At 40.5% G+C, this 11,795-nt stretch overlaps 1 protein-coding gene across 1 annotated transcript; it reads right to left on the reverse strand.

Annotated features, from left to right (window-relative positions):
- Positions 1 to 4,674: 4,674 nt before the first annotated feature.
- Positions 4,675 to 10,275, reverse strand: LOC124289367 (cleavage and polyadenylation specificity factor subunit 4-like). Its single transcript, XM_046725986.1, has 7 exons — positions 10,082 to 10,275; positions 9,039 to 9,242; positions 8,437 to 8,532; positions 7,925 to 8,018; positions 6,666 to 6,807; positions 5,868 to 5,939; positions 4,675 to 5,690 (listed from the first exon to the last, which is right to left on the reverse strand). Exons 1-7 carry the CDS (start codon positions 10,182 to 10,184, stop codon positions 5,616 to 5,618), a joined length of 786 nt encoding a protein of 261 aa, XP_046581942.1. The 5' UTR covers positions 10,185 to 10,275; the 3' UTR covers positions 4,675 to 5,615.
- Positions 10,276 to 11,795: the final 1,520 nt, after the last annotated feature.

Here is an 11,795-nt window from a genome sequence, read left to right on the forward strand (position 1 = left end):
AAGTGATAACTTATTTCAGGTACAATGTGTGAAGCCCATTTCTGGTGTCGCCCGCTTGATATTGCTGGAATTTTGCTAAAAGCCGCGTAAAACTCACTCACTCACTCACTCACTCACTTGAAACCTTACATAGTGAGTGAGTGAGTTTAGTTTTACGCCACACTCAGCAATATTCCAGCTATATGGCGGCGGTATGTAAATAATCGAGTCTGGACCAGACAATCCAGTCATCAACAGCATGAGCATCGATCTGCGCAATTGGGAACCGATGACATGTGTCAACCAAGTCAGCGAGCCTGACCACCCCATCCCGTTAGTCGCCTTTTACGACAAGCATAGTCGCCTTTTGTGGCAAGCATGGGTTGCTGAAGACCTATTCTACCCCGGATCTTCACGGGTCGATACCTTACATATACTGCTTGTTTGTTATAGAGCCCATGCAACATGCACGGCTATAGCGCTCTGATTCAAGGTTTCATTACCGTGCTAGGCTCACTGGCTAGCTGGGTGAGGTTTTACGCCGCTTTTAGCAGTGTCGAGGCGGGGGACACCAGAAATGGGCTTCACACATTGTACCCATGTGGGGCCACGGAACCGAATCTCAGGAACGCTTTAATCATGAGGCTACCCCCAATATAGTTCATGTGAATAAACTCGTATTACAGCCCTTGGTATAGTGCAAAGTCGTCTAGTTATATGCTGGACTACCCCCAACAGCGTTAAACATTAACTTCAGTGTTCGAACCCCATGAACACACACACACACACACACACACACACACACACACACACACACACACACACACACACACACACACGCACGCACGCACACACACACACCACCCCTCTTGGATCCGCCAATGAAATTCATTGCTTTTTTTACGTCATTCCATATTTGTGGTTTTAGAAGACGGCCGTCTTGATCAGATAGATGGTAGCTCAAAAGGATTGCGTAATAATGGACAATGAACAGCATGTGTGTCATACTGATTTTACGATATTCGTTGAAAAGACTGGTGGTTTGATAATTTCAATGTACATCTGCTTGGACATCAACTGAGGGGGACCGCCTCCGTGGTGTAGTGGTTAGAGCGTCCGCACGGAGAGCGGAAGGTCGCGGGTTCGATCCCCGACCGTGTCATACCAAAAGCCGCTCAAATATGGAACTTGTTGGTCCCTGCCTGGCGCTCGGCATTAATGGGTACAACAAGGACTGGTCGGCTCGGAGTCAGTATAATGTGTCTGAGTGGGGTATTCATGCTTCACTGCGGCATGGTATCTCAGTGGGCTAGCACTATAAAACCAGCTTAAGTCTGGGCTAGTACAAGCAGCCGCACATACACATACACACGCATGCACGTCGTCATATGAGCGAAATATTCTCAAGCACGACGTAAAACCCAATTTCACCTCACCTCACCTCAACTGATGGGGTTAGTTAAATCTGAATTTGAAGGGGAAGGGTGTCTGCAAGTTCACACTTTAGATTTATACCTCTAATGTCTTTCGTTTTAATAACTATATGGTAAGATTCACAATCCTACTTGTTCCAACTTGTCCCCGACACTGATATACAACATATACCAATGATCAACTGAGCAAAAGTGCCAAGACATAGACTGCTCCTCCTTATTTAACATGAGTGGTGTCGTAGACAACAGAATCATCTCTGTCCGGTGTACCTGCAAGGGCGGCTTGAAACTACAGCTAACCCGTGAAGATCTGGGTTAGAATTGATCTTCAGTAACCCATGCTTGTCGTAAGAGGCGACTAACGAACTCGGGTGGGCAGACGCGCTGATTTGGTTGACACATGTCATCGTATTCCAGTTGCTCAGATCGATACTCATACTGTCGATCACTGGATTGTCTGGTCCAGACTCGAATATTTACAGACTGCCGTCATGTTGCTGTTGCAGAGCGCGGCGTTAAACAACAAACAACCATCAAACTACAACTTTGAGCGCACCCAGCATCCCGGGCAAACGTCCGATTGCTGCAAGGACTGTAGGAGGTGAGGTGAAATTGGGTTTTACATCGTGCTTGAGAATATTTCGCTCATATGACGACGTGCATGCGTGTGTATGTGTATGTGCGGCTGCTTGTACTAGCCCAGACTTAAGCTGGTTTTATAGTGCTAGCCCACTGAGATACCATGCCGCAGTTAAGCATGAAAACCCCACTCAGACACCATTATACTGACTCCGAGCCGACCAGTCCTTGTTGTACCCATTAATGCCGAGCGCCAGGCAGGGACCAACAAGTACCATATTGTAACGTCTTTTGGTATGACGCGGTCGGGGATCGAACCCGCGACCTTCCGCTCTCCAGGACTGTAGGAAATAGATTCCGAGAGAATAACATCCGGTCATGGCATCCTGTGCACGTCCAGTGTTGATACCACTTCATGGAGCTGACACGCCTGGAACGGTCCAGACATCTGAGGTTCAGGTTCCTGGGAACCGTTCCTCAAGGCGACCGTAACTTTAACACAGACTTACGACAGGCGTAGCACTACTATCGCTTTGTTAAACTGTTATTGTCCTCTTCTCGGATGAGGCGAAGTTTCACCCTGACAGCAGTTATTCACCCTGTTTATGGACGTCGGATGGAACGTTACGCCCATGTGTTTGTTGTTGAACCCTCTGCAGTCAGTCGGGTTGGAGGGTTTTGGTGCGGAAAAGAATCACTGCACTTAACAGGATCTCTCTTTTGATCATGGCTATTTGACAGGTGTACAGTACCTTGACGGGGATAATCTGTCGTCCATAATCTCCAGGGTATACGTTCCGATAAATCTCCAGTAGTGGAGATTTATCGGAAGGTAGGCCCATACCCTGGAGATTATCGAGGATGACTGACTCACAAACCAGCTGGTAACGTTTGTCCATTTGGGACAAGTCTTAATCCAGATCTGTACTGACATCCCATACGTCTTCCTCAACCATCTCGTGTTGTAAGTTAGGCGCCGTTGTCAACATTGTGCTTCTGCTGGTGCGACCATGACAGATACTGAACCAAGGCCACTTTTAGATTGAAAGAGGGACCTGAACTTTGAACTCTGGCCGTATGGTGGCATCATCAAGTGATTAGACTTAAAGCTTTCAGTCTTCAGTAATTATGTAGGCAATGTTTGAATATCAACTTTTTGTGGTGTTCGGCTGTTGACATTTAAACAGATGACTATATATGGTGTGGTGGGGTACCACAGTTGTTCACTTACGAAGTCCATGCACTGTTCAAGATATCTTAACGCCTGTTTGGACATAATTAATCATCTGGTTTGCATAATGTTTTATATAATGAACAACATTAGAAATGCACCACCCATATAATACAAAATATCCCGGTCATACTGAAATGTACCCATGATATCTGAGCATCGTCGGTGCATTTTAGGGTGGTGTGTTACTAATGCTGTTCAGTATATTATGTCCAATAGGACACAAAGGCACAAACTTCTAAGATTGTGTCTGTAAAACTTCCTTGCTTTTTATTTGTTCAAATTTATCATAATGAGCCAGTGTGTGAAATAGCCACTGGTCCGCTAGCCCGTGGCCAATAAAAATCCAGTCAGGCCAGTAAATCTCCACAGTCACTGGCCCGACTGGCTAGTGAATTTTAATAGAGTCCTTTTGTAAATATATCACTCTCTCCCACTTGTCAAGTTATAATACACTTTTAATTCATGTAAGATTATGGCCTGATAAAAATGTTCATCATGTTTGCAGCTTAATGATGAACCCTCTGTCTACATTCAAATTTCGGCTAGTGAATTATTTTGTGGGCTAGTAGCTTTCAGGCATAGCTAGACCGACTGGGTAGCAAAATTTGAAAACTATTTCACACACTGGAGGGAGCTGATTGGTTGTGCAGAGTTGCACCCCTGAACCTGTGCTTCTTTGGAGATGTCACAGCAATGCCAATGTCTTGTACTTTTGTATACGTTTCCTCTTACCATATACATATACATATACACATATATATATATATATATATATACATACATATACACCACTGAAATATCAAAAACTGTTCTTTTTTGTTTAAACGTGTTTTATTATTTCCATAACAAAATGTCACCAACATTCATTCCATGCTCACAATGTATATTCACAGTGAAGACATCAGGCATTCTCTCAAAGTCATACTTGTATCTTACCTAACATGAAGGATACAAATATTTACAAATAACGAAGCCACCATGTGGACAAACTGGCAAACAATTCTCACGATCTGTTATCAAAATATCACCCAATGAAATGTCTCCCCAATATGCCATATATAAGTTACGATGCTTAGATCCAAGAAGCATTCAACTCGAGTAAACTTATGTGTACACAACATCATAAAATGTATTATGACTCTATGTAAGTAAGGGAATTGAAATTTAGAAGAGGGATGCGTAGGATGAACTTCAAAGCCTTACCCTCCCCAAAATATACAATACATTGTTTGTGACACTCCCCTATATTTTGTTTATCTTTTACAGTCCGTTTGAGACAAAATGATACCTATGAATTGCAATCTAACACAAAAACAAATTGACATAAAAGAATCAAACCAACGCGGACTGCAATAAAAACAACAGACCAACTCTAGAAAAAAATTGCATAATTTTTGTCACAAAAATAAAAAAGTTGTTTAAGAAACTATCATCATTTATTTGTGCGTTTTCCCAGTTTGTGACAAGGGCGCATTGGCAACTAATGGAACAGCGCGAAAAGCGAGATGCATGTGCATTAGTGACGTCAGAGACATGTCTATTTGTTTTTGTGTTAGATTGCAATTCATCGGTATCATTTTGTCACAAACAGACTGTAACAGCTATTTGTATGGAAACCTATTCAATAAAGTAGTTCATGCTGAAAATAATAATAATAATAATAATATATATATTCAGTATAACTCTACACCAAAAAGTACAATGCTTTTCACAACCTACGTACCCTGATTTATACAACTGAAATCATGACACGTTCCTTGGAAACTAAACATATTCATTCGCTGTGCCATTTGAGACTGTCAATGGCTTTTTAAATCAGGAAATCAAAATTACATCAGAGAGGGAGGAGTTTTTTTGTTGTATTAAAGACTTATGAACAAAAAGTCACATCATTTCATATCAAGTACTTCATTGGGTTCACTGTGTTCATCAACACTTGAAACAATCTGTTAGTTGCAGCACTTGTATGAGGGATAGCGTCCCAAGTTCCACTCAGATCACTGAGAAAAACATGTACTGCAACATTTTTGCATAAACAATCTATTCCACCTGGTTGAAATTATGAGGATCATCTCAACAGATGGTTGCTCTTAACAATTCAGACTACACTTAGCTGTGTAGATTTGCAACCATTAAGTGCAAAAGATTTCCGCTGATAATATTTATAATTTTCTCAGCTCGATCTGTCCTTGCAGGTTTCGCCAGAGTGGTACATGTCTGAGATCTGCATCAGATTGGTTTTCCTTCCACAGTGGGCATGCTGTGATATAACTGTCAAACAGTTCAAAGCAGCATAGAACACAGCTCACTCACTCACTCTTAGCAGTTCCGTTACAGCATGTACACCACACAGTGCCCAACGACATTAAACACACACACACACACACACATCATGTAGCACTGGAGCTGAGGAAAGCCAGATGACCCTTGGTGCACTTGTTGGCATAGTGACCTTTCTCGCCACACTGAAACATCAAGCATAAAGTCATTGATAAATCAAGGAAAATATCGTAAGTGTAATGCAAGTGCAGAAAATTTGAAAAGAAGTTTAACCCTTGTTGAAAACTATCACTTAAAAGGTGAGCAGGGTGAACATCAAAAAGTAACAATGTTTTCTATAGAAGGATATAAGAGAAACTCACCTTGTAACACGTGACTTGATCGAGAGGTCGACGTTGATCACCAATGGAAGCATCATTCATCTGTTGATTCATCTGAGTAAATGACAAAAAATAAGCAATAAGAGTGAGTGAGGCAGGTTTTATGCTGCTTTTAGTAACATTCCAGCAATATCACATTGAAGACACTAGAAATGGGCTTTACACATTGAATCCATGTTGGGAATCGAACCCAGGCCTTTGGTGTGATGAGCGAACACTTTAACCACTGGGCTAACCCACTGCCCTCTAGGCAATCAGAAGCACACAACACAATCGAAAGTTGAATATGTATCAAGTAATCACGGTAACACATCACCGGTAACACATCAACATGAACACCAGGACAAGTGAAGGTAAACTGTTCTTGCAGTCACGATAGTGTTCAGGAAATCCAGCCCTCAAGTGTACAGGTGTTACATGTTGTTTACTGATTTACTAACAATAAATTGAAATGACATAATTGTTATGATGTTTTGATTTTGATTTTATCATCAAAATGTATGAGACACTTATTTTCACAGAGGCAAACATAAATTATCTATGTGGTGCCCAATGGCACCCCTAGGAATTTCCACCCCCTGTTATTATGATGATTATAGTGACTGCATGGAGTACAACAGTACCAGACATACATCTGAGACATAAATTATCTATGTGGTGCTCTATGGCACCCCTAGGAATTTCCATCCCCTGTTATTATGATGATTATAGTGACTGCATGGAGTACAACAGTACCAGACATATATCTGAGAGAAGGTGGGCTACATCAAAAGACCTTACCATCATCTGTTCCATCTTGACATTGTTGGGCATCTTGGTACAGTTGAGCACTTTGTGGCCTGTCTCCCCACAGAAGTGACAGACAATAGAGGCCTTCTTGGCCAGCTGGACTGGGTCACTCACTGGCAGGTCAAACTTGGGACTGAAATTCCAACCACACAGAATTTGTAATACAAGCTTCAGAGGTGGTGGTGGAATTGGGTTTAACGTCGTGCTTGAGAATATTCGCTCATATGACGACGTGCATGCGTGTGTATGTGTATGTGCGGCTGTTTGTACTAGCCCAGACTTAAGCTGGTTTTATAGTGCTAGCCCACTGAGATACCATGCCGCAGTGAAGCATGAATACCCCACTCAGACACATTATACTGACTCCGAGCCGACCAGTCCTTGTTGTACCCATTAATGCCGAGCGCCAGGCAGGGACCAACAAGTACCATATTTTAACGTCTTTTGGTATGACGCGGTCGGGGATCGAACCAGCGACCTTCCGCACTCCGGGCGGACGCTCTAACCACTACACCACGGAGGTGGTCCCAAGCTTCAGAGAATGACAGGCACGTAGAGATATATGCTGCTTCAAGCACATTTTGAGTTAGATTATGTCATCTCAGGATATGGAACTGAACAAGCTCACAGACATTATGTTAAGCTAAGGACTAAGGATCATAATGAATCAGATTCTTGGATTTAGACCTAAACCACTGGGTTCTGGTTGAACTGAAATGGAAGGACAACTTTCATAACATATGTTATATTTTGGGATTACAATTTCTAAGTAAAGTACAGGTTCTAGTACTTTTGTTGGGTTAGGTCCCATCCGGACCCTCAGTCGGGCACTTAAGCGCCAGCAGACAAAGTCAGACGTCTAACTCTCTCAGCCAATGTGCATCCCAGATGGGACTCAACCCAACAAAAGTACTAGAATCTGTACTTCACTAAGAAAGTGTAATCCCAAATATACACTTGACGACTTTCCAAGTGGCATTGTGTATTCACAACTTTCAGAGCTAACTTTCCAACCTGAACACTCTAGGGGCACAATAGATATTCATGTTCAGTGTGGACTTGCAATTCCACAAATCCCATTACAATGTCAACAAAAAGAAAAATGATGATAAACAGTGAATATGCTAAATATAAGTAGATTTAACTGCATTCTTGGGACTTAACTTATGACACCTTCACTAATGATCCAAGCACATTTGTCACTTAACATTTGTTTTCTCTTTGGCATGATCAATGTTAGTTCCACTTACTGCTGGTATTTACAGTTGGGTCCCTCAATACAGAAGCCATTGACGTAGCTTTGACAGATAAGTCTCCTCACATGTCTGTTCTTGCAATTAGGACCTGTGGACAGAAAGCAAAGCATGAAGATTGTAAATTTTACAATAACTTGTATATTTGTTCATTTATCCTATCACACACTGTGCTGTTCTTTTTCTTCTTTTGATCCTATGTGGAAGTGTGTCTGGGCTTCTAAAATTAATTCACTTGCTTGTTTGTTGTTTCATGCTGCACTTAGCAATATTCCAGCTATATGGTAGTGGTATGTAAATAATCCAGTCTGAACCAGTAAATCCAGTGATCAACAGCATGAGCATAGATCTATGTAATTGGGATACGGCAACATGGCCATCTCTCTGTACTCAATGTATTCAAACTGATTTCTCCAATTTCCAGTTTTCACAGTCCGCTGATCCATAAACCAAGTTTAATCAAAAGCATTGTTTAAGATGAAACATAAGGTCACACACTCATTACTTACCATGACGACAAAAACCTCTGTCATACCATGGACAATCTTTCATTTTCTTTTCAGGATCAATGTGAAGAAAGGGACATTCTTTATTACTACACTGTCCTGAAACAAAAATAGAAGCCATAATAACATGTATGATGTAATATACAAAATTTTAAAAAGAGGTTTGGCAAATGTCAGTGGCATCCTCATGTAATGCATCGATGGATAGACTATCTTGTGCAGGTAAGCTGGTTTATCTCTGGGTCTGAGGCTATCTGGAAAGACTTTATATACAAGCAAATTTGATGGCGTCACTCAGTGTCCATATTTAAATTGTAGCATGATAGAATATGAGTGCGTGTGTGTGTGTTCTCAGTGTTTCCATTTACAATTGTTTACCTGTATTGCTATTGATATACCAGTAAAATTGGCCATGTACTGATATATTGTAAGCCTATTGGTAAATAGATATTGAATGTACTTGTATTCTTTAGAGCTGCTGGTCCACTGCAACATTAAATTTATAACATAATAGAAACACTGGTCCTTATATGCCTTTGTTTGGACTACATGTATTAATCTTTCAGCATGTGAAGAGTTAAATTCTATCCCTAAAAGTTACTTACCAAATTTGGAGTAGAAATAACACTCTGGCATCTTCGACATGTCATATTCATGTAAGAATTCACAGTCATCTCCCTTCTTGCAGAGTCCACGCAGCCAATGTTTACACACAACTGTTCTGTCGCCTCGAACATGACGGAATGGACATGCTGTGCCCTTGTTGCACTGATGTCGGAGATGAAATATACATGTTGCTGACCCAGATTCTGAAATTCATAATTGGGAAATATCAAAAGTGATGTAAAACATTGTAAAACAACACAATTCTATAACAACTGATACAAGTGAGTGGTTATATACCATGATGGTCTGCAACAATTGTTCATTGATATCAAGATGGGTTCGTGTCAGCTAACAATAATTTTGTAGGAAAAGAACAAATTTGCATTTAGTCCCAGTGAATACGACAATAAGCATGGGTTTGTTACTGAGGTTCATGATCAGAACAAGTCTTGGGATTCAAACATCGGACTTGGGACTGAAGCATCATGACCTGCCCAAAGTATCAAATATTGTTGAGGGATAACCTTGAGAATTCTGACAAATGAAATGTGTTTTAATCAGTTCATCATGAGACTGACTTGGCAAAGGAAATTACGTGTACTTAGTGTCCAGAGTCACCAATTGTGAACATGTTGTCAAAAAATGCAAATTGACAAGATGAGAAGATAAACTGTTGCACACACACTCACACACATATTGTATTAAAAATCATCATTACCACGTCAACAGTTACATAACACTATTAACCATATGAAAAGATTTCCTCCCGTAACCCCCGTTTTATTATCATTCTATGCCTGAGATTTATAGCAAGAATAGATGGTTTTTATAGAAAGCCCTAACCCTAACCCAAAACCTAACATAATGCTGAATCTAAATCCTAAACCCTAACCTCTTGAAATAATCATTCATAACATATTTTAAGCGGGGGTTACGGGCGGAACTCTTAGCAACCGGATTTATTTTGTTAACAGTACTGCTCATATCATGTAATATGCGTTGTACCGGTGCCTACCGGCATCACAAAACAACAAACACTCACTGTCCATGCCAGGGAAAGGCAACGGTAGAGCCCCTAGTTGCTGATCTAAAGCAACCTCTATGTCGAAAGTTATGTTATACACGGGAGCCACAACTTCCTGCATTTTGTACAGTTATATATCTTTCAGAAACTACAAAACGATATATAAGTCAGTGTTCAAACACATGCACAACTGGAACCGGAAGTTTATGATCAGCGCCACTGTTGGGTTATCATAAATGTCGGATTGTTATAAAAAAACGGACATGATTCAGATGTTTCTGTATGAACCAGAACTGTCAGTATTACACCATATTCCGAAGCGTTTTCTTGAACATTGTTGGAACATTAAATCACTATTTTGATTTTCATAACATTCGAAACGTATATTTACAGGTTTGCTTCGAGTGAAACCTCGGTCCAAACTGAAGCGGTCGTAAAATCATCATCACATCATCACGTATTTCTTGCGTTGGTATTTTACAGGCTTTATGCCGTCTTTCAGCAATTCCATTCCAGAAATGCCGTGGAGGGGAATGCCAGTTGAGGGCTTCACACATTCCATTATCATGTGATCATGTGGAAACCGAACACGGTTTTTCGGCATGGCGAGCCAATGCTTTGAGCACTGGACTACCCCAACCGAAAGATTATTGCACTATAGACATAGTCAGGACCAATGCCGATATTCGCGCTAACCTACTTACATACCATGCTGCAGTTTAACATAGATATCGTACACAGTATTCTGACTCAGAGTCGACCAGTCCTTGTGTTATACCCTTATTGCTGAGCGCCAGGCAAGGTGTCAACAAGTACCATCTTGTAGCAGGACGCGGCCACGGTATGGCACTACCAACCTTCCGCTGTCCGGGCAGATACCCTCTCCACTTGACCACTGAGGCGGGTAACAAACTTTAAACAAACGTGTTTAGCCAATTACGGCCATTCTTCATAGCTAACTGTGACCAATGTTTCTAAATATGTATTTATCATGTTTATATTCATTTTAATGTATATGTTTTTATCTTATTTCGCTTTATTTCTTATTATCGTTTGTATTTATTTTTACCGTAAATTTTGTATGTCTTATTTCTTTGTGTTTTTGTGCTTGGGTTTTTGTTGTTTTTGTTGTTTTTGAGTTTGAGTATTTGTTGTTCGGTTGTCTTTTGAGACCCGTGAAGATCCGGGCTAGAATTGATCTTCAGTAACCCATGCTTGTCGTAAGAGGCGACTAACGGGATCGGGTGGTCAGGCTCACTGACTGGGTTGACACATGTCATCGTATCCCAGTTGCGTAGATCGATGCTCATGCTGTTGATCACTGGATTCTCTGGTCCAGACTCTATTATTTACAGACCGCTGCCATGTAGCTGAAATATTGTTTAATTTGTTGGTTTTTTTTATTATTAATATTAGTATGTTATTATTGTTGCTGTATGGTTTTGTTTGTGTTCTTTTTTGTTTTGTTTTGTTTTGTTTTTGTGTTTGTTGTTGTGTTTTTTTGTTGTGTTTGGGTTTTGTTTTTTTTTCTTTTTGTTCTATTTTTTTGTTTTGTTTTGTTTGTTGTTTTTTTTGGGGTTGGGGTTTTTTGGGGGATGGTGTTGGTTATTTAATTTTGTTTTGTTTTTATTTTGTCTGGTTTATTTTTGTTTGTTGTGTTTTTTTGTTTTTTGTTTTGGTTTTTTTTGGGGGTATTTTTATTTTACTTCATTTTTTATTTCTTTTCTTTTTT

Source organism: Haliotis rubra, unplaced genomic scaffold (genome assembly GCF_003918875.1).
Source record: "Haliotis rubra isolate DU_JTF1 unplaced genomic scaffold, ASM391887v1 Scf44, whole genome shotgun sequence".
Lineage (NCBI taxonomy): Eukaryota > Metazoa > Mollusca > Gastropoda > Lepetellida > Haliotidae > Haliotis > Haliotis rubra.